The following is a 25,007-nucleotide window of genomic DNA, read 5'->3' as shown; positions in this document are numbered from 1 at the left end:
ATGAGTCAGCATATTATCAAGGGCTGTGAAAACCTTAAAATGCTTCATAAATGCTAGCTATTAATATATAAAGACCCATCCTTGCCCTGCTTCTGGCCAATATTGTTTTTAATCACCGAACTTAAAAGATAGACGGGACCTTATAGATAGAGTCCAACTCTATCATTTTACAGATTAATAAATGGAAGTAGGCACTTTAATGTCTCTACTTCTCTATTTGCTTCATTAACATCATTAGCATTGTCTCTCTTCAGAATAACTTGTTATTTACAAGTGCTTATGCTAGGACTGATTTATTTGGCCCCCACAAGCCATAAAGTCAATTCTTCCATAAAACCAATTCAAAATTCAATATAAGGCAGGAAAATTTTAACAGTTGAAGTTTTAGAAAAATTCAATGGATGGCTTCAAAGAATAGTGAGTTCCCCAGTAGCAGCCATCTTCAAACAGAGGCTGTTGATTACAAGTCAATGATGCAAGAAAAAGAACTGGTCTGGACGACTTCTGAGGTACCCTTCTGATTCTAAGAGTATGGGATTCCACATACTAAGCCCGAAACTATGTATGGAAAGAAGCAGAAGTTTAAAATCCCCAATACTTCAAGATTAATGAAGCTGTTAGGACAAAACAGAATTTCAGACTACTAAAACTAAATTCTGATAGCTAGTTAATTGCTAATGGTAAGCAAAGTTTTAATTATCATGCATGTACTTTAGATGTTTTGGTGCCTAGAATGGTCAGTCCTATATAATAGCAACAGTGAAGAAAGCCCTTAGATGCTATGATTTGAAGAGCAGTAAAAGACCTTTCTAGGCAAAAATTCTCCTCCAGATCTTCCAAGGTATAGAAAAGTGCCAATATTAGTCACTCCTTTGGCAGTCCCCATTAAAATAAAAATGTTATCTGCTTTAACTCATTACATCATTATTTTCCAATTAACTAATTCAACCTAAGAAGTTAGCTTTTCTGGCCAAGTCATTTAAGAAACCCCTCAAGGAATAGGGCTGAAAGACAGGTAAGTTTTGCTGAATAAGAATCACAGACCCAGAGAGATGGTAGAAGTTGGGAAGAAACTAGACACTAAGGGAGAAATGATAAGAAATAGAGATGAATAGAGAATAAAAGGAAAGCTGAGATACACTGCAACATCTTTGAAATTTTACCTATATTGATGCTACATGGGGCCATGCACCAACACAGTTTTTAGTGGCCAACAGAGCCACAGTAATGAGAAATTCCACAATAGAGGATGTGTATATAACCTCTGATGAGTATTACTGTTAAGTATTGAGTGCCCTGCCACAGGCGCTAAACAGTGTCCTGAAAGGGTTTATGTGTCTCCTCTCCCTAACTACTACATGGAATGATTTAGGCAGCTGATTGAACATGGTCCAATAAAATCCCTTTTTGTTTTATTCTTTCCTAACCACTTGGTAGGAGGCATTCAGCATTTTAAAATAGTAACAGTATTGACAGCTGGAAGTCACCAGACTCAGGTTACAGTGCCAATTTTAGATATCAGTGAGATTCAAAGGACTGAAAAGAACCTGGTTCATAAAGCAGGTTGTTTTAGTTAGAGGGTAACTATCTCTAAAAAACAACTATTACATTTTGCAAAAGTTAGATTTGAAAACTAAGGTGCCAAATAAAAATATAATACAGGTACATTTATATTCATAGGAATAATGAATGCACACAGACAAATCTACTTGCCTCAACATTTATTTGTCATGCTATTTGAAGGACTACGCCATCTGGAAATTTTTGCTCCTAAAGTAATGACAATGTCATTATATGAAAATCAAGAAACATTTTTTTTAACTTGAGAGAAAAGCCAAATTCATACCAAACCACTATTTTCACATGGTGGCAGAGAGGAAATGTTAACATGGATTTCTTACTTCCAATTCTCGCTGTTCCCATGGAATTGGAAACTGACAACATACAGATTCCTACTGTTCTCATTCTCAAATCACTACTAGAATATTTTATCTGCATCACATTCCCTTCAATATCACAATTATTTTTGTAAAAATATACATTGTACGGGGCAGCTGGGTGGCACAGTGGATAGAGCACCGGCCCTGGATTCAGGAGGACCTGAGTTCAAATCCGGCCTCAGACATTTGACACTTACTAGCTGTATGACCCTGGGCAAGTCACTTAACCCCAATTGCCTCACTTTAAAAAATACATATATATATACACACACACACACACACACACACACACACACACACACACACACATTGTACAAGTGAATTTTTAGGTTCCATAAAAATGGAGGAATAAATCAGTACTGGAACCTAGATACCCTTTTCTTTCTCTGGTATAGTATAGTAAAACAAATTATATTCAATAAGGCCCTCTTTCTACAATCACACTGTGAGGCCACTTTTATGATCTTAAATATAAACAGTCCTGGAAATCACAGGATTGCGGGTGGGGGTGGGGAGGAGAAGGGAGAGGTAGTAAAGAGAGGATTTGTGGGGAGGGGAATGTTTATATTATTTATTTATTTGAGGATTTACCTCTCCACCAGAAAGTAGGCACACAAAAAAAGAAAGAAAGAAAAATCATCTATATAAGCAATCAACCAGTAAGTATTTCTTAAATACCTACTATGAGCCAGGCACTGTGCTAAGCACTGGAGATAAAGAGGCAAAAGACGATCCCTGCCCTCAAGGAGTTTACCATCTATTGGGGGAAGACAATATGGAAATTAATATATGTAAAGCATGCCTGGACATTTAGAAGACATGAAGCCTTTTCCCTTAGATCTCCTACATTTCACCCTTTCAGTTCAGGACCTCTGGGCTAATCTCTTAGTTTGCTTTCCCCAACCTGCCCTTCATCTCTCTTACTAGTTGTATGCCATGACAAATGACCAACTCTTCCTGAGCATTCTAACTTGTTCCTTCCCCTAGGAGCACTTTTTGTGGCTCAGTACAAGGTCATAGCAATTATCCTTTCTTTTCTAAGATGTCTTTTTGTATTTATGAGTGTACAGGCATAGCTTCACTCTGTAGTAATGAAGACCATGTCTTCTGTATGGGACCCATAAGTTCAAGAATGCTTAATAAACACATAACACTGTTGGCCGTAGGATCATACATTCAAAGCTGGGGGGAAAGAACACAAATTTCCTATAATGCATGAAATTATAACATAAATAGGAAATTCAAATAACTACTAGTTCCTAACAGGAGAAGATTTCAATTAAAATAAAATCAAGTAATTGGACTTGATTATAGGAATGTAAACAGAACCAAAAATAATGAATTAACTAAAAGGCTTTCTTTCTCTGAAATTAGTCCTATATAGTTAGTGATATACAGACTTTATTGTGGACTAACCTCTACAACCCAAATTGAAGGAAAGGAAGAAAAACACATTTTTTCAAAATCTGGATTAAATTATTCTAATAATTCCTAAACTTCCTGTTTCCCCTCACACTACTGACCCTGAACACATAACAAATTCACAATTCCTGAGACTCTACTCCCTGAATGGTAATATAGGAAATCATGTGTTTACACTAATCCCCTTTCTTAAAATCCACTTAATACACAACATGAACATAAATATTGTCCACTCATTTATTAGCTATTGTTATGTTGCATACAACATAATATGATGTATACTGTTATGTACAAATATAATCCAGGCTGTGATATACCAGATCCTAAAAGGGAAGAAACAGGGCTATGTGATTTCTTTATGTAACAGGGCTTCATAGTATATGTGTACAGAGTGATAGAGTAGAAAAAGCACTCATTGGCTCTGGTGTCAAAGGACATGAGTTTAAATGTCACCTCTGACACTTTATGTGATATTAGGCAAGTCATGTAACTTCTAGGCAGTACAGTGGATAGAGTACCTGGCCTGGAGACAGGAAGAGTTCTCTTCCTGAGTTCAAATTTGGCCTCAGACGCTTATTAGCTGGGTAACCATGGGCAAGTCACTTAACCCTGCTTGTCTCAGTTTCCTCATCTATATGGAAATGGCAAACAACTCCATTTTCTTTGCCAAAAAAACCCCAAATGGGGTCACAAAGAATAGGACCCAACTAAAAACCAACTAAAGAACAACAGTTTTCTCACTTGTAAAATAAGGAGATTAGACTAGTTTAACTATGAGGTCACTTCAAACTTGAGATCTATGACACCTTGATACACCCATTTTAAAGAGAAATAAACATTTCTTTTTACCCAGTTGAATTTATATAGAGAGCAACATGGTCTAAAAGTATTTAGTGGACATTACTCTGAAAACTGCTCTAAAAATTCCAGAGAGCAAACTCTGATCCAAAATACACATCAATATTTGTAGAAATATAAATTTGTTCTCATATTATAAGAGAATCACTGATTTTTCAAGTATTTTAATAACCAAAGTGTATTTTAAAATCAGTTTTGAGTATAAAACTCCAAGAAAAATAACACAAATTTTCTTTTTTTTTTCCCTCTCTATTTGCTTAGCAAGAGAGAAAAATAATAAGTAATTCTCACTCTAAACGTTCCCCTAGGAAAAGTAAATTTGGCAATTACCCTCAATTTCTCTCCCACCTTAAACAAAATGTCATTTGGTGCCAAGATTCCATAGAAAACATAATTTGTTTGTATTCTATGAAAGTAACAAACAGAAAAGAAAGATTTGGGGGGCAGCTAGGAGGAGATATTATATATGCACCAGAAGCAAATTGCACATTTATTAAAAATTAAACAAATCCAAATTATTTGGTAAGTATATATTACACTTTCCTTCAACCTGCCAGATATTTTAAAATAGCCTATGAAAGTTCTGATCAACATTGAAAAGCATGTGAATTGAGAGCTGAACAGGCAGCAAAAAAAAAAAAAGTTTCTTCATTTCCTATAGTCCTGGCCTCCATCTTGGCAGATCCAGAATTATTCCTTTTTCTCCATGATCCAGAAGAACTGGGATTAACACAGGAAGGGCTCTCAGGTATAATGAAGTTTCCCACTCATTAGTCATTTTATTATAGTACTGCTACCAAGACACACCTTGGTTTATGGACTTGTGGTTTGTACTGAAACAAGTTGTTCAGCATATTTCTCACTATTAACTACAACTACGTGTGTGTGTATTTGTATGTGACCTCCCAGTTTCACTTTGTCAGTAGTTGAATTTCACTTAACACAGAGCCAAGATGCTGGCTTTACTTAACAATTTCAGCATAAAATCTTACAAAATGGTATCTAGGCAAGTTTTTATTAAACTTTTTTTAAATTGAGTCAAGAAGCATGTTTTGTCATGTTCATGGCCAGACCAAACACTGGTTTCAATGTTACAAACTAAACTGTAATTTTTTTTCAGGGAACTATGTTTATCCTTAATCAAGAGGAGATTGGAATTTAGAAAAAGAAAAGAATTCTTAAAACCAAAGTTTCTTGCCCATCAGATAGGTCTTACAAAACAATGTTTTGATTAGAGCAAATTAATCAAAATGTTTAAGGTCTATTAAAATAAACATGACCTTGCAAAGCAGAGAAGTGAATAGTTTGCATTTTACATACCACCAAGTCCCCCAAATTAGAACCTGTCAAAATAGCTTTCTTATTTTAAATTATATTTTTTCAATCAGTAAAAAAATTTGCCTTATTTCCCTCCTACTCCAATCCTTCATCCCTCCCATTAAGAATGAAATACAAAATGTTTTTCAATAAATTAAAAATGTATATATTTTCATGCTTTTGCTAGTATACAAGAATGCAGGGGCTGGTGTGAATAATGTAAGACAACGAACAAAACACAAGCAATGTTCCACAAATAGTTGGGTTCGCTAGCAATTAAAATTAAACATGATGGATTTCTAGAGCCTGATATGAAATGATTTTTCACTTTCTTCCCTCAAAATGTAGTTTTCTATTTCTTCTACCTGACATTTGTAAATGATTTCATCCTACCTATAACATGCTTAAGAGTCATGGCAGCAAGATAACCGTCACCACTAAAAAACAAGATCATTCAGTAAAAAGCTGTTTCCTGTCATGTGTCTCAGGAACCACTTAACTATTGATTTTATGGAAGTAAGACATGTACAAGGTGCTTTCTTAATCTTACAAAAATAAAGTTCATTTGACTTCCTTCATAAACTCTAAATGTGACTTCTCATTATTTCCATAGCCAAACAGAACAATGTAAAATGCAAATATCCAACAGCACTCCCTGAATACCATGCTTCTTTCCACTTTCATTTTCTTTTCAAATTTTCTTAAATAAGAAATCAACTGCTTATTTAAAAATCACTCATAATTTAAAAGATTCAGGAATTTATGTTAGCCCTATAAACTTTAGCAATACATGTAGTAAGGAAGCATCTCTTACCACTATCCAGTTCTCATTTTAAGGATGATAGTGTCTGATTGGGGATATGGGGGTGTGAACAGAGCAATTATTTCATTCTATTTTGTATTTGTTATAATATAGAGAGCAATTATTTCATTCTATTTTGTATTTGTTATAATATAGAACATTAACTTTATGATTACGATGGCTATCGACAACTTTTTTAAAAAAATTATATTACACAAGAATAAAAATATTAACTAGCCAATTCATTTACTGTACAGTAAAATTTCTACAAAACAGCACACACATATCTTCTATCAACTACATTTTACCTCAGCCAGTTTTAATACTTTTAGAAACTTCCTCATTGAAACCTGATAAAAAGGAAATTTTTCTTTTTCTTCATATTCTCCATAAGCCCTCTCACTTAAATGAATATCAGGCAGTACAGCCCTATAGTATTGCTTTGTTGTTGTTGTTGTTGTATTTTTAAAGATACCCAACAGGTGAAACTTACTTGATGGTGACTCGATTCGATAAATCCTGTAGATCCCCAGGATGGAAAAGCTGAGCTTCCTTCAATCCAATCTTTTCACAAGCTTTCAGAAAAACATTTATATTATCCTGTGAAAAGAAGCGGAAAGTGATTGCTTAGCCAAGCACTCCCCAGAGCAGAGGTTGCAAGTTGTTTTATGATAAAACTTTCCACGCTTCAAAGTCCAGTCACAGGCTCCAAAAATCGAGGCACCAAGACGTGTTCATATATATTTATACACATGTATTTTTAAGAGACCACATACAGTCTATCAATCTTTCGCAGAATGTGCTAGAGCAATACTTTATCCCTGGACGTAATCTGCTGCTGCTACTGCTCCTGCTGCTGGTGCTGCTGTTGCTGCTGCTGTGATCTTTGGGACTGGCACGTTAAACATTACCTGTTATAGGACAAGTGCCTAGCCACTAGGCAGTAATCTACACTTTGATGTCAGCTATGCTCTGCAAACAAACGCCCTCTTTCTAGCTTTGCACGACAAGCCTCACCTCTCCTCTTTAAAAATAACTCCAGCTACTGACATTCACCCACCCAGAAACTGTTGGCAGGGAAGAAATAAGAGGAGGAACATTCTGTTTCTATGATCACAAATTACAGAACGTCTGTGGAATACCACACCTGGAAGCTGGGTTTGGTTGCTCAGCGAGCCCTTGACGGACAGAGAAACCATACTACAGGACGTAGGAAACAGTCAGGACAAGGTTCTTTTTCATTGGCTAAGTTACACAGTTTAGGTGTGTGTTTTACTCACCCTCTGCACCTGCCACAGGAACTGCTTTGGAAAAACGAAAACCTCTTTCCCCCACCCTCCCTTTCCATAAAGATTTCAGTCACAGCTAATTCCTAAAACAGAATCACTGATTCACAAAACAACTGATTTTCATTCACGTAGATGACTACAAGCCAACAGTAAATCAAATGATCATACAGAGTATATTCCAGATACATTCTGGCAACATCTAAATAGCTCACATGTTTACTCTTTTGGAGGATAATTCTAGCAGCACTTTGTCCCCAGTGCCAACTCTATGAGGGTTCATCCTCATGGTCCCAAACATAAAAGGGAACACAGTGGCTTGGCATGCCTAAACATATCTGTATAAACTCAAGCATGCTGGCAACACCACATCACTAGCTGGCATGTGAACTGACATGGAACCTAATTCTCTTCCCTTCAACAGTTGGCTCTGATAGAAAAGCATACAACCCTTCTACTGGGAGAATGGCAAATACTCTCTTTCCTGCCTCGAAAGTTTCTTGTCCCTATAAGAAAGAGGTTAAGGTGGCCAGTTACAAAGATTTTTTTTAAGAAAACAGAAGACGTTGTGATCTGAAGTGTTTGAATCCTTGAAGAGAAAGGATCTGGGAAAATGGCCTAAATAAGTATAAAGGGATAAGGAACAATGATTTCTGATAAACCAAAGGACAGAAGGTATTTATGACTAGAGGTGTGGGGTTTCTGTTATGGAGTAGAGCAGTAAAACTCAGTTTTCATTACTCAACTGAAAAGCTGGAAGCCCTGATTCACTTTTAGTAAGAATGAGTCAAAAATTAAATGGGCCCAAAAGCCCAAATCCTAGACAACTCCAAGTCAAAGTTCTCAATCTACTGCTACTCATAGCAAGAAAAAAAGAAATTATTCCCCTTTAGGAAGTTTGAGAAAATGGAGCTGACTTAAATTCTTATTAAAGTTCATACAATGAATCATGCAATTCATGATTGCTATAATTCACTTCTGAAGATTTCAACTAATTAAGAAATTCTAATGTTAAGGGTTCGGGGTGGCAGGGGCACAGTTGTTTGTTTATTTTTTGTCTTAAATGGAAGAGAATACACAGCCTCTAGAGCCCAATTTAAGCAGAATAACATTGTAGTGTTACTAAAAGCCCAAGTCCTAAAATAATCTAGTTTCATAACTTCAAGAAAATAAGAAGAAATGCATGAAAAGAGAAAGCTTCCCAACTGATGACTTTAATTTAGTTAAAAATTTTAAAAATCAGTTGAGTAATGTTAAAATGTTAAAAAAATAAATTCACAAGCAAAGTGATACTTTTTATGGAAATTAGCATCTATTTGCTTGGCAAATATGAACAGATTGATGAGGACAAATAAACACTCATCTCTTGAAGAATCATTCTCAAAGACTTTAAAACATCACAAGATGCAAATAGGCTGACATGTAATTGTACGGAATGAGACCGCATATGCCAGCAGTGAAAAATGTAATCAAGTCCTAGTTTTAAATACAATGTTATATTTTGTGTCAGTCTGAAAATAAAAGAAAGCCATTTAAATTGTAATTGCTTAAAAATATTTTTAAAGTAGGACTTTATAGAAGTATACAGGGCAAATGCAATAAGGGCAGGATGTGGAGTGTTCAGAAGCTTGTCTTAAATGGTAGCTTCTGGACATGTGCCCACTAGTAATTTAATTTTTGCTCTTATATTTCAAAGCACATTGGGAGGCAGTTGCCTCAGGGAAGATATAAAATTATGAAATAAATGTTTTATGTTCATTGAAACACCAAGAAACCACGCCCAACTCAACTCATCACATGGGATGCATTTACTATTAACTTTTTTTTTTTTTTAGTGAGGCAATTGGGGTTAAGTGACTTGCCCAGGGTCACACAGCTAGTAAGTGTTAAGTGTCTGAGGGCAGATTTGAACTCAGGTACTCCTGACTCCAGGGCCGGTGTTCTATCCACTGCACCATCTAGCTGCCCCTACTATTAACTTTTACTGTTTTTCATGTAAACAAATATTGAAATATTTCATCTAAAAAAAGCAAACAAAATAAATAGCTAATTTGGTCAAATCATAATTAAATGGTCTGGGAGTCAGACTCTAACTGTGGCTCTGTCACTCAATAATGGTATGACCTAGACACTTACTTTGGGCCTCAGTTTTCTTCAACAATAAAATAAGGACTTTGACTAAGTCAGAGATTCTCTATCATTAGACAAGTACTTAGCAGGAAATCTGCAAGTTTTACCTGATAGTTCTTCAAGTTAGTTACCATCATATTAACCTCTTCTCAGTTTAACAGACGTCTCCAAAAGGAAGAGAACATATCTATCAATGTTTCATCGTCTTCCCCATCCTGCTGAATAACCTCAGCATGTGAACTTCTTCAGATACCTTCTTCAAGGCATTGGGTAAAAGAAAAGTAGTACCTCCCACCATAGATTTTTTTTAAAAAACACCTTGGGAACCTAAGACTAATTGACTTCTAAATTTCTGAAAGTTGACTATGTAATGGAGAAATTATAAGCCAAAAAAAAAAAGATGGCAGGCCGGAATTAATTCCTAAATATGGGCTCCAGAAAGAATTTTCTGAGTCTACCTTACAATAAAATTCCAGTCATTTTTAACCCAGTCTTTCACTTATGCTTCTAAGAACATCCTTCGATTCTCAAAGCCTCTAAGAATGGGGGGCAAACTCTGGCTGGTGCTACATCAAATGGAAAGATGTAAGCAGCTAATTGTGACAACTAGGAGGCATGGTAAATAGAGTGTTGGGCCTAGAGTCAAGAAGACCTGATTTCAAATTTGGCTTCAGACAGTATGTGTATGACCCTGGGAAAGTCACTTAACTTCTATTTGCCTCAATTTCCTCAAATGTAAAAAGGAAGGGGAAGGATAATAATAGCCTCTACCTCCCAGTGTTATAGTGAGGATCAAATAAGATAATATTTGTAAAGCACTTAGCATGATGACTCATAGTAAGGACCACATAAAGGCTATCTATTTTTTAATTCTTATCATTTTTAATTTATTATTTTATTTACTTTCATTTATTTATTTATCCATTCATTATTTATTTGTTTTGTTTCTTTTGAATTTATTATCATCATCATCATTAATAATTGATGCTGTTGTTGTTACTTCCAAATTCATTGGAGTTTATAACCAAAAGGTTGACTACCAAGTAAAACATTTTAGAGAATTTAGCAATTCATAAAATTGTCTAAAGCGCTGAAAGGTCATGATCTTCATTGGAGTGGAGAATGCCCACAAAGATTCATTCACAGCTCTTTTTAAATATTGAAGGAGTTGTAATTCCTTCATTGTAACATTAAACACTTGCTGCCAAAGAACTAGAAAGTTCTAATCATACTGAGTGGGAAATATCTGTTTATTTTATGGCAACGATCAACATATAATTGTGAATATGCAGTTTTATGAGTTAACATTTTATTTTTAACATCATATTTAAATGTTTAGATTATTAGATATTTTTAATAAATAACCAATAGTTCATGAATCTGGCAGCATGATTCAAGATAATTAATACCAGCGATGAATTTGACCCTCACTGCTATAAAACTGATGAAGATTTAAATACAGATATTGAGTCCCTTTTCTAATGAAACTGCTTCATGTCTTCCACCAACATTTTCCATGAGGATAATATGCTTTATCAGATGGGTGGCACAATCTTCTGATTCCTAGGCTAGTGTTTTGTCTACAAGTTCAGAGATTCTAATTCCCAAAACAAGCCCTTTGCAAAAATTCTAAACTAAGGAAAAATGATCTTTGATGATTCCCTTCTCTCCACTGATCCTCCCATTAAAAAAAAAGTTTTTAAAAAATGCTCCCATCCCATGATTCAATCCCATAAGGTTTTGCTTTAATCTCACAGTTACCTAATCTCTGCTAGGGATTTGCTGAAAATAGTTTGATGTGTACCCTTCCAGACAGTCTTCAAGTGTCAAAGAAATTTTGGGCACAGTGAGACACACAAAAAATTCATCACTTAGAATTACATAGAACCTCAAAATTGAAAGGGACCTCTGACACCATCTAGTTCATAATAAGGAAGTAATTGTTCAGTTAAGAAGGAAGGGGCTCGATTCGTCATATCATATGTTGGAGGTGTTAGCCTCCTTTTATACCTGGACCTGTTGGCTAAATGGTTTTTTAAGTACATGAATCAAAGAATATCACTCTTCAGAAGTTTCCTAATTTATTAAAAAATAAAGATTTTATCAGTAAACTAAAAATTAAGTCATTTGTTATATAAGTATAGAACATAAAATTCCCAAATAATTTAGAACTTTAAGAGTACCTGCCAAAATGAGTGAACCTTAACCCAAATTATTTATAATTTTATATTAAAATGTTATGGAATTTATATAAAATTATATAAAAATATATCAAATCTATAAAATGGGAAATATCAACCTAATTTAATAGCAGCTATAAATCACAAAATATCCTTAAAGATTATCTACTCAGGAACTGGAAAAATCAAACTGGGACTCAGGAAACTGGAAGTTATGTAAAAAATGTTTAAGAACTTGTCTTTATTTGGGCTTATCTTCATTCTAATCCAACATCCAAGATTCTTTAACTTTCAGTGTTGATTTAAGACAGTAGACTTGAAAGTTTTTCAAATAAAAAGCCACCTCTTGAATATCAGAGCAACAACTAAAAGTCAGAGGTTATTCCAAAATAAAAGTATCTGATGTTGGGTTTGGTTTAGAATGGGATGGGCAAAGAAATGACAGAATCGGTCGTTTAATTCAAGGAAATTCAATGAAAATTTATTAAGTGTGAGTCACTTTTTTGGGCATGGGGGCCATACAAGGGCAAGAAACAAAATATGGTTCCTGCTTACATTCTATTGGACATGTACAGAGATAAGTAAATGTAAAGCAATTTGAGAAGAGGAAAAGAATGCTAACAACTAGGATTATCACCCAGGAAAGGTTTCATTTAAGAAGTGGTATCTGAGCCGAGTCTTGAAGCTAACAATCTGAAGAGGTGAAAGTCAGCCAATTTGTATTGTAGGCATTTATATTGTAGGCATGGAGGGCAAATTGCACAAAGGTGTACAGAGATGGGAGACAACATGCCAAGTTCTAAGAACTGCAAGAAGAATGTGAAATACATCTGGAAAAGTGGGTGATAGAAACAGATTATGGGAAGTTTTAAATGAAAATACTAAGGGAAAGAGAGACAAGGTGAAAAAGAGAAGAAAGAGAAAGGAGGAGGAGCCAGAAGAAGACTGAGAGGCAGAAAAAGAGGGAAAAGGAAAGGAAAAAGAAGAGGAAGAGGCAGGAGAATAAGAATAAGTAAGGAGATGGGTAATCCAACAAAGAAGACTGAGACTAGGTAGGAGAACCAGGAAAGAGCAATATCATAGAAATTGAGAGAAGGAAGAATATTCAGGAGTTGGGGGCAGGGGGCATGGAAGTGTGGTCCGTAATATCAAAATCTGTCAAGAGGGGCAGCTAAGTGGAGCAGTGGATAGAGCACCTGCCCTGGATTCAGGAAGACCTGAGTTCAAATCCAGCCTCATACACTTGACACTAGCTGTGTGACCCTAGGCAAGTCACTTAACCCCAATCGCCTCACCAAAAAAAAAAAAATCTGTCAAGAAATGGAAAAGGATGGGGTCTAAGTAAAAGCCAGTATATTTGGCAATTAAGAAAGTTTTGGCAAACCGGGAGAGCAAATCATTTTAGTGGTAGAGTGAGAAGTTAGATTTTATGGGGCTAAGAAGTGAGAAGAAGATAAGGTGAGATTTTAGTAAGCTGTTTTATTTTAAGGAATTTGACTACAAGAAGATAGGACAGTTTAATGGGATGGTAGAATCAAGTGAAGGTTTCTTTTTTAAGGATAGGGAAAACAGTGCATTTGCATACGCGCACACACACACACACACACACAAAGGTGGTGAGCCAGAAGATAAGGAAATCTTGGAGATGTCACCCCAAGAGGAAGCTTCTAGATAGGTTGGAATCAAGGGTACAAAGAGAGAACTTACTCTTGCCAAGAAAAATGGCTGCATCTTCTTCACAGGCTGGACCAAAAGAGAGTAAAAAGACAAAAGATGTAGAAGGGTTTTGAGGGATAGAATAGACAGAAAGAGCTCACTACAGATGGCTTCATTCAAGCTTGACCCTAAGGTCATGTATCTTGTTGACATAAGATTATCTATACCTATGGCATGACCCCAAAGGAATCATTTTATCAGCTAATCAGAGGATGGGGAGATGGGTTACATTCTACTTCCTCATAACAGACAATTGTGGAGTATCTACCCAATGCAACTTCCATAATCCTTCAGCTAATATGGACTAATACTTCATTCTATGATAGAGCAATTCAAAGTCTGGCTTGAAATTTAGTTTATTTCAATCTTTCGTTTTCATGCTTGTGAGAGGGGAAAAAATGCTTCCCAAAGATAATGTAGATCTAAATAGAAGAACATTCTTCACTGTGCATACTAAATCACACCACTTAGTTTTCTGTTTCTTTGTTGAAATGAAGCCAGCAAATTTCCATCTGCTTGGATGTGAATCAGTTATTCTCTTAATCTGATCAGATGTTGCATTTTGTACTTTTTTTAAGAAATGGGTTCAAAATCCACTGGAACTCTTTATTTGAAAGATTTTTGAATAAGTTATAAAAATACTTCCAAGTTTTATAGTGTAAGAGTTTTTAATAGGTGATTTATTCAGTCAAAAGTATTTATTAAGCACCTACTACACACCAGGCATTGGGTGAGGCTATGAAAATATGAATACAAAGAATGAAACAATCAAATGCTCAAGAAGCTAACTATGTAATGAAGGAGACAGAAAATATAAGAATATAAAAAAGGGTAATCCATAAAATTATACAACATAAATACAGAGTGAATAAATACAAATAAACACAAAGTATTAAATGTAAGGGAATTTGGAAGGGAGGGTGCTAGCAGTTGGGAGGATTGAGAAAGGCTTCAGGTAAGATGTTACTTGAGCTGCATCTTAGGGAAGAGAGACATTCTGTGAGGTGGAGGTGGAGAGGGAGTACAACCCAGACATGAGAGATGGTCAGTACAAAACCACAGAGATAGGAGAGTGTTACAAGTTACACAAAGAATGCCCATCTGGATGGACTACAGAATGTAGAAAGAGAAATAATGTCCAATAAGGCTGGAAAATTAGGTTAAGGCCAGGCTGTGAAGGGCTTTAAAAGCTAAACAGAGGAGTTTACAGATTCAAGAAGACAATACTGGAGTTGACTGAGTAAGGGAATCTCATGGTCAGATCTGTGCTTCAGCACAATTATATTGGCAGCAGTGTGTAAGATGGACTGCAACAGTGAAAGAGACATGAAACAGGAAGAGTGATTAGGAAGCTATTTCATTAGCCTAACATTGGTAACTTTGGGAAGAGGAGTTTCACTTGAATGATGAAGTCAGAAATCATACTGCAAAGAGCTAAAGATTGAGTGAGAAGAGAGGGAGTAGAAGTATAGATAGCTGATAGATAGAAAGAAAGGAGACACACAGGCCAATAGATTGAAAGAATGGTAGACTCTAGAAAAGATTTTTTTAAGGATATGAGAGATTTGATCCTGTTTGAAGGGAGTACAGAAAAAATAAGTAAATATGAAGAGTCTGAAGATTCAAGAAAGAAAGTGATGACCGAGAATGCAAGAGATTTTGAGATATTCAAAGTATTTGATCTTTGAGTAAGGCAAAAAGGATATGGGATACTTGAAGGAGCGTATAGTCCACTAAACCCACATATCCTCTCCAGATGAACAGAGGTGTAGCCATGTCTCAACCATCTTGTACTGGAAAAGTTGATTTTTTTTTAACTTAAGTACAAAACTTTATAATTACCTCCATTAAATTTCATCTTCTATTTTGCTCATTGTTCTACCTGTCAAGGTCTTTATGTATCCTAGTTACATCATTCAACTTGTTAGTTTCACAGCATCTGATGAGCTTCTTCCTGTCTGACACTGAACCATCAATGAGTAATCTTGGGATTCAGCCATCCAGCCAATTCTCACTTCACCTAACTATACTATTGTCTAACTCTTATTATACACAAATGACATGAAAGATTGTGTCAAAGTTGGGCTAAAATCTAGGTAAACTATATCTATTGTATTCCCTCATCTAAAAGTTTAACAATCCTAGCCAAAAAAAAAAAACTCAAAGGAATTATTTCTGATGATTCCATGCTGGGCACATGATTGGTCTTTCTAAATGGCCACAGATTCCTCTTTCTAAATGTCTACTAGTCACAACTTAAATAACACTGGAAAATTTTGCCAAAGATTGAAGTCAAGCTAACTTATCTACAGTTTTCAGAATCCCTGTTCTTCCCTGTATAAAAAAAATCTGAATATTTGTCCTCCTTCTCTAATTCTTTACTGTCCCTCACATTCTCTACACCCTCTCAAGGACCAACAATCACATTCGCCAATTCTTTCATTATTGTTCAGTTCATCTGGGCTTGTAGACTTGAATTAAACAAGGGCAGCTGGGTCCTTTCTTACAGTCTCCTTGTTTATCTTAAGTATCAACTACCTAATTGCCATTATTCTTCTCTACTTTCTAGACCAAAGATCATTCTTCTTGGCAGAAAAAACAGGAACAAAATAAAAGTCAATAAGCTATACCCTGTCATCCTTTATCACTACTCCATTCATATCAAGAAATAGTATTAGCCCTTCTTTGATACTATCTTTCCCAACAGTTTCATTTAAAAAAAAAAACTTTTAATAATCCTTAGCTTTCCTTACCAATCAATGCTTATATTTATGTTTAACATATGGAATACTATGTTACAGCACCATACTACTCTTTCATATTCAATCTTTCTAATTGCCCTTATAGCTTTCTTTCATATTTATTAATGATTTGTCCATCCTTCTGTATATATGAATATCATGGTAACAGCAGTCCTTTAGACAACTCTCCATTTTTCTAAACAAGAGTTTTTCTCCATGTGTTCAGAATTTCATCCTTGAAAACTTCTCATGCCTCTTGGACTGACTTCTACAGAGTTTATGGGATCCTTTTGTAAAAGTTTTATTTTTATGTTTTAAATCTTTGGGATACCTTTAATTTTTAAAAAAGTTTTATCATTTATTATTTTGTATTATAAATTTACAAATTACCCACACTGTATAAGGTCTTTTGTAACAAAGTAAAAAATTTAAATAAAATTAACAATACAGCATCTTCATCTGAAAGTACATGCAATATTCTACATCTATAGAACCTCCATATCTCTATATTTCTAATGCTTAATTTAACTGAAGAAGTTCCTTTTTCTCTCCCTCCTACTTCTACCCCACTGAAAAAGAAAGAAAAACAAATTCTTTGCAACATACATAGTGAAGCAAAACAAATTCCCTCAATGGCTGTGTGTACATACGTATTTCTCTGTGTGTCTCTATCTGTCTCCATATACACACATATGTATGTGTACATATATATATATATATATATTCCTCATTTCTTACCAAAAAATTGTATTCTATCACATTCATAAACTACAACTTAGAGACAGAGGCAAAGACAAGGAGAGAGAGACAGAGAAAGAAATAGATGAATGATAGAATTAGGGTAATGAGACACATACATATACAAAATATTTTAAATTATATACATATATAAATATAAAATCTTACATAACATATGTATATGAATGTGTATATAAACTTTATGTGTGTATATATATTTCTCAGCTATATATACACACATCTGTACATATATGAGCTTATAAACACATATTTGTCATGTGTGTGTATACATACACACACACACACATCTGTCTCATTCATCACCCTAAAGCTATCATCTCTCTGTCAGGAGGTGGGATGATACATTTCATCATTGGTCCTCTGAAATTACAGAAGGTTAATAAATTGATCATGTTTCTTAAGAGCTTTCAACGTTGTTTGTTTTATAATACCCTTACTGTGTAAAATTTGTACTGGTTCTGTTCGTTTCATTCTTTGGTTTTTCAAAATTGGGGAAGAAACTTGAGGTAGGGAGACCAACTAAAAGAATGTTGCAATAGTCCAAGAATGAACGGCTTCTGACCAAAATGGAAGCCTGAAAAGAATGACTACTACACAGCTGCCACATATCTACTTCAGTATTTCCCTGAATTTCACAGAAAAAATAATACTCATGAAATCCAATGTGAAAACAACATTAAGTGACTTCTTCTACCCCCAAATTAACAAGAAGTCAGCCAGAAGTCCAAGGATAGTTGAAAAGGGAACCATAAGCAAAGCCAGCACACCAAAGCATAGGAGACCAGAGATGAACCAGGGACTTGTGGACCTTGCAAGCTTCTGTGTGCAGAGGTTGCAAGAGTAGAGGGTTCTCCTGAGGAAATCCCAGGCAAATAAAAAAGACCTAGGGCCCCTAACACCATGTTCTAGGACACAAGAAACAGCTCTAACAATCTAACACTCTGAACCTCTAAGACAGGGATTTGGGGGACAGGTAACCCAGAAGGTGAAAATCATCACAGGAACCCACATGATCCAGTGGGAAACCAAGAAGGCAAACCATTCTGGAAAGCAATTTGGAATTATACCTAAAAAAAAGCTACTATAAGCCATAGCCTTTTTGTTGCACAGATTCCACTGCTAGGCATAAGGTCACTGCCAATAACAAAGGCTCCCCATACAACAAACTACTGACAGCAAAGGACTAAAAAAAAATGGGTTCCTATCAACTGGAGAATGGGTAAACAAATTATGGTACATGAATGTACTGGAATGTTATTGTTTTAAACTTGAGCATCTCTGCCTTTTCTTTTGTTTCTCTTGATCACAGTTCCATTTTCCTCAAAAAGTGGTATTATCTCTTTTTATTTGCATAATGAATACCAAAAACAATGAAAAGACTGAGATTAATTGATGCAAAAGTAAATAAGCAGACTAAGTAAGAAAACAATATACCTGATGACTACAACAAAGTAATTGAAATAAAGAACAGCTACAAAACAATCAAAACAATGACTGGAAATTATAAGGATGGAGTTCAATCCAAAAAATTAGCTATAAGAAGATATTTCCCCCTGAATCCTTTGCAGAAGTAGGGATCCATGGCGGTGCAACATCGTACATAATTTCATATTATTTTGATATGTCAATTAATTTTGTTGATTTGTTTCTGTTCTTTGTATTAAATTCTTTATTCATTAATTTTTTTTTGTTAATTCTTTGCCTCCCTGGGTGAGGGAGAAGGAAGAGGTGGGATACAGGAGGAAATTCAGGTAATATAAAAATAGAAGCTATCAAGATCCATTTTTTCCCCTTGAAGCATTCCATAATGGAGTATATTTGTAAGTGAAAAGGAAATTAAATTGATTATTCCCATCTAGAAAAAATTAAAGGTAATAAGGTAGGATTTGAAGAATTTGAGGTATTTTCCATATGAGAAATGTTACATATTATGATTTCACAATGAACCATCAATACCACCTTAGTTAAAAACTCAAGGACAAATATATTCTCTATAGAAATGAAGAGTCCTTGAGGTCTTTCACCCCAGCCTCCTGACAACCATTCTTCTCATCATGAATACTTCCAGGAACAAAGAGTTCACCCTTTTGTTTTATTTAATTGGGGGGGGGGGGGGCAATGAGGGTTAAGTGACTTGCCCAGGGTCACACAGATAGTGAATGTTAAGTGTCCAAGGCTGGATTTGAACTCAGGTCCTCCTGAATCCAGGGCTGGTGCTTTATCCACTGAGCCATCTGGCTGCCCAAGTTCACCATTTCGAAAGGTATATGACTCCAATGCTGACAACTCTTTCTGGGAATTGCTTTATTTTTATTAAGCCCACATCCCCCATTGGTCCCACTTTGGCTTCAGATACAAAGTCTACTCCCTTTTCTACATAATATCTTTTCAATTATTTGAAGACTACACCCTCTCTTCTGTTGGGTTATATCTTTACTTTTTTAGTTTGTTCTATTTGGGGGGTTTTGTTTGTTTACCATTCCTACATGACATGGTTTCTATACCTCTTAATATCCAAATTATTCCTCTTCAGGATTGGCCCATTTATGAATTTCTCTCTTAAAATGAGATACATAATTGGACACAGTACTGTAAACATCTTTAAGCCAGAAAAGAGGGGATTTTCCCTTTGGTATAAATATTATAATTCTATTAATTCAGTCTATGTTTGTTTTAAACATCCACATTACGCTATTTACTTTTAATGGGTTAATGGATCAAGTACTACCAATCCAAGCTTCCTTGCAATTTGCAATCATGCAACTGATTTTTAAAATGAAATCCAAGATTGTTTGTTCTTCTTTGGGTTGTTGGGTTTTTTTATCTTTTTTCATTTCAGACCATTGAAATTATGGACTGAATCATGATTCTGTCATTCTATCTATCCCTACCAAATTTTTATCACCTGCTTATTAGAAAAAAGCATGGCACATATAATTTAACTTCTTTCCTTTCTTTACTCTCTTTGGGTTATACACTTAGTAGCAGTATCACTGGGTTAAAGGGTATGCACAGTTTAATAGCTTTGGAGACAGTTCCAATTTCTTTTAACAGAAGAGGAAACTGAAGGCCAGAGTAGTTCAATGAATGGGCCAAAGTCACTCAGATACTGTATGAAAACTTGAACCCAAATCCCAACTTTAAATTATGTCCTCTTTGCTTTTCATCACCATAGAATTCTCTCTTAGGTATGTTTATTCTTTCCAGTTTCCATAGAATAGGAAAGTGCTCTAAAATCACTCCAATAATTTTCATGTTTCTGAATTAAAACTGTGTGATATAATGCACTTGAGCCACAGTTCTAAGAACTCTAACTGAACTTAATTATAGTGTTGCTTTAGCAATACTACAGTTAGAGTAATGTTAGCACTTCAAAAAAAAAATCCCCTTGAGGCTGAAACTTGGCATATAAATGCTCATCCCAAGTTTTTAAAAGGGGGGGTAGCAGGGAGTTTGAAACCTTTAAGAGAAACTCCCAAGCTTGTGCCAATGGCATGAGTAAGAGATGAGAATAAAACTCAGGTTTTGTTTCCTGAATAGAAGTGCTCAATCATTACAAACACTATGAAAGTAATTTAAAGCTAACAAATCGTGATGTCTTTGAGTACATTTTGTGACATTTATCCTTTGAGGAGGGGAGGGTTGATCAGGGTAGAGTGGGAAAGGGAGAGGAAAGACTGAAAGGCTGACTAAAATGAATATTTTTGAGCAAAGATTTATTGCTTTCGCTGGTGCAAGCTGGTTTGGATTCCCAATCAAGGAAGGTCTTTTTGAGAGTCATGATGTCATACTAGAAAGACTATGGGGTCTGAGAGACATGAATTTAAATCCCACTTTTCTCCTTACTAGCTATGTGACCGTCATTCAACCTCTTTCACCCTCAGTTTCCCCATCTGTAAAATAAAGATAATGATAGGATCTGCCTCATAGGGTTGTTGTGAAGATCAAATAAGATAATCTCCATAAAGAGTTGTACAAACCTTATAGTTCTATATAACTATTTATCTCCACTTAACCTTTCTGAGCCTCAGTTTCTTCTGCTATAAAATGAGAGGGTTGGACTACATGGCCTTTGAGGTCCCTCTCAGACCTAAGTCAGTGATCTTATAACTTCCACAGAACAACATAATTTATATTTCAATATTTCGAGGACCTGGAATTCCACTGGTGACAACATCGACACTGTCATGATCCTTCTACATTTTTAGAGGATCTCTCTGAGTTGCTATAACCATCATTCTCTCAACTAACCTGAATGGTGTTCTTCTTATCAGACTTAGCTGGTCCTCAGACCATAGACATACAATCATTGCCAAGAAAGGGAAAGACCAGAAAATCTTTCCAACTTCTTAGGGCTTTTCAGAGCTTAAGTTTTGCTTGTAGAACCTTCAGTAAACAAGGTATTACCTCAATGCCTTATGAGGGAACTATGCAAAAAGTAGAGAGGTTGCAAAAATTGTCTCTTTAACTGATGGAAAAAAAAAAAGAAAGAAAAACCCAATAGATAGTCAAGGCCAAAGGTGCATTATAGAAAGTTGGTCCTGGAACAACACTCTTCAGGGAAATACCAGGAAGTGAAAAATCTTGGTTTCAATCCTTTTCAACTCTTTCTGACCCCTTTTTGGGGTTTTCTTGGCAAAGATGCTGGAGCAATTTACCATTTCCTTCTCCAGTTCATTTTACAGATGAGGAAACTGAGGCAAATAGGGTTAAATGACCTCCCCAAGATCATACTAGCTGTAAATGTCTGAGGCTGCTTTTGAACTCAGGTACTCGTGATTCCAAGGCCAGCACTCCATCTGGTGCTTTATCCACTGCACCACCTAGCTGTTCCAAGGAAAAATATAGATTCTTTTCAATACATATACATTTGATGTCTCAAACATGTACTTTGTCAGTTGAATCATGATATCTCTAATTTTAAGAACAGAGTTTGGAGGCAGCTAGGTGGCACAGTAGATAAAGTACCAGCCCTGGATTCAGAAGGACCTGAGTTCAAATCTGGCCTCAGACACTGGACATTTACTAGCTGTGTGACCCTGGGCAAGTCACTTAATCCTCATTGCCCCGCCCAAGGGAAAAAAAACAAAACAAAACAAAACAGAGTTTGGTATCAGATAATAACCTTTTTTGTGTCATGAACCTTTTTAGAAGGCTGGTAAAGCCTATCAATTCCTCTCAGAATAATCATTTTAAATACATGAGAAGAATAAGGGAAAGGAATAAGGAAATAAGCATTTAATTAAGTTTCAACTATGTGTCAGGCACTGTGCTAGGCACTTTATAAATATCTCATTTGATTCTTACAACATCCCTGGGAGGTAGGTGCTATTATTATCCCATTTTACAGTTCAGGAAACTGAGGCAGGCAGTGGTTAAGTGACTTGCTCTAGGTCACACAGCAAGTCAGTGTCTGAGGTCAGATTTGAACTCTGATCTTCCAGACTCCAGGCCCATTATTCTATCCACTTCACCATTTAACTGCCCCTAAAATAAAATACTTAAGATTACAAAGGAAGTCAATTATATTAAAATAAAAGATGTCATTTTTCCCATCCAAATTGATGGACTCCCGGGGGCAGCTAGATGGCACAGTGGTAAAGCACCGGCCCTGGATTCAGGAGTCCCTGAGTTCAAATTCGACCTTAGATACTTAACACTTACTAGCTGTGTGACCCTGGGCAAGTCACTTAACCCCAATTGCCTCACTAAAAAAAAAAAAAAAACCAAATTGATGGACTCCTGAAATCTCCATGAATCCCAGATTAAGAACCCCCTTTCTAGAATAAGGTTATTAGATTGTAGATCTACAGAAAGAACGTGCCTTAGAAGTCATCTAGTACAACCCCCTTCTTTTTACAGATGAGAAAACAAGAGGCCCAGAAATGTTCAGTTCAGGGACTTGCCTGAAATCACAAAGATATGAAGTAACAAAGCGAGGTTTTAAAGTCAGAGGTCCTGTGACTCCAAATTTCACACATTTGTTTGATCACATAGAGCTGTTCAAAAGTAGATTCAATAATAATCTGGGTGGTTATCCATAGAGTTTCTCATAAAAAAGATAGAGGTAGTTAAAGTATAAGTTATGAAATAAACAAAGTTTGAAAACAAATGGTATTTCAAGGTATACTTAAAGGAAACTAGATTTTAATTGGGGTTAATACTCGAATGCTATAACTCCTTTTTCAAACTAATGGATATCTTAGTAATAGGAAACCTCTCAAATTATACATCTTTATTTAGAAAAAAACACTTTAGTCTCACCTGACTTCTGTGAGAATAAGGTTAGCAGATTAGTAAAGTGAGAATCGATTAAATTCTGTTTTGAGGGATGTACACAGGTAACTTAAATGGCTCAACTATCAATTCCTTCCTTTGTGTGTCAATACACATGCTTCTAAATGTAAGAATGAGACTCTAAGATATCAGCATTATATATGAGTACTAACATACTTCTACCCCCTAGAGATTCCATTTAAGACTGGCAGAAGTAAAAAAAAAAAGTTTAGATCTCTAGATTTGAATCCAAGTAATTTCTGGAATCCAAAGAAGTTCTTTTACTTTTGTTCTGTTGAAAAAGGGTATTTACAAAACTTGCCCAACAAGAAAGATGGATGAAGAAAGGGAAAAAACGATAAGTTGTTTGCTAATTTTATAAACATCCCATTCAAATTCAAAGTTAGAATTTCTATATGTATATTTCCCTCCATCTTATTTTTACTCACTATTTTCATAACGTTTCGAATTTTATAAAATACATTCAAGTTTGATGGCAAAGGATCTATTGTCTTAACAATCTACAGATAAACAAGAAAATTGAGCAAAGAATCTCAAAACCAAAATAAACTACTATTTAACAACAATAATTAGGTCAAAATAATGGTACAATGGAAAGAGCAGTGACCTTGAATTCACAGGATCTGAGTTTTAATCATAACTCGGCCAATCTACCACTGTATAAACTTAGGTCAAGACATATAACCTCACTAGAACCCTGTTTCCCCATCTGTAAAATGAAGGTACTTGAGGGGCAGCTAGGTGACACAGTGGATAGAGCACCGGCCCTGGAGTCAGGAGTACCTGAGTTCAAATTCGACCTTAGACAGTTAACACTTACTAGCTGTGTGACCCTGGGCAAGTCACTTAACCCCAATTGCCTCACTAAAAAAAATAAAATTTAAAAAAAATTTTTAAATGAAGGTACTTGGATATATAGCCCCTTAAGATTCCTTCAAGCTTTAGATATATAATTCTATTAATTAAAGACTATAAGGAAATGACTTAGAAATGAAGCGTGATCAACTCTACCTATATTCTACATAGATAGGTCTTTTATAGATTAAAAAAATATACCCTAATAACTAAACAACAGAGCCATAACTGAGTATTTTGATACCCGGGAAAATTTAAATGGGGTAGTGTCAAGGGAGCCAGCTGCTCTAGTTGGACACAGTAACACTAGGTTAAGAGGACGTTGACTATATATTCATATTGCAACCATTGGTTCATTCTGTCCCCAATCCCAGAAAGAAAAGGGGAAAGACACAGAAGAAGGTACTCTGAGAAATATCTAGTTAGGGGAGAACCCTATGATCCGAGGGCAATGGCTATGGCAACCCAAAGAATTGAGAACATAGAGGGAGTGTGCCTTCTGGGCATCAACTACCCAAACAACCAGATGTTTCTGTTTCCTGAAAGAGTACAAGGGCTGCCACTGTCAAAATGTGAGTGCCCTGAATTAAAGCCCTAATCATCCACGAGTTATAACTTTAAAAGAACATTTTCTGAGCCTTTATGCCATCCTATATGCCACACTGAGAGACTGTCAATTTAAGGAATGTCCTACATTCATATAT

At 35.6% G+C, this 25,007-nt stretch overlaps 1 protein-coding gene across 13 annotated transcripts in view; it reads right to left on the bottom strand.

Annotated features, from left to right (window-relative positions):
• Window positions 1–25,007, bottom strand: part of LMO7 (LIM domain 7) — a 252,651-nt gene that overhangs the window by 105,484 nt on the left and 122,160 nt on the right. For 12 of the 13 annotated variants that reach the window (XM_043992291.1, XM_043992292.1, XM_043992290.1 and 9 more), the window contains exon 5: window positions 6,833–6,939. The exons of the other annotated variant lie outside the window; for it this stretch is intronic. In XM_043992291.1, the coding sequence (XP_043848226.1) occupies window positions 6,833–6,939 (107 nt within the window). The remainder of the gene's footprint in view (window positions 1–6,832; window positions 6,940–25,007) is intronic. 13 annotated transcript variants of the gene reach the window in all.

Source organism: Dromiciops gliroides, chromosome 3 (assembly GCF_019393635.1).
Source record: "Dromiciops gliroides isolate mDroGli1 chromosome 3, mDroGli1.pri, whole genome shotgun sequence".
NCBI lineage: Eukaryota > Metazoa > Chordata > Mammalia > Microbiotheria > Microbiotheriidae > Dromiciops > Dromiciops gliroides.
The sequence above is the reverse complement of the archived record's forward strand: the minus strand, read 5'-3'. Positions and strand labels throughout refer to the sequence as shown.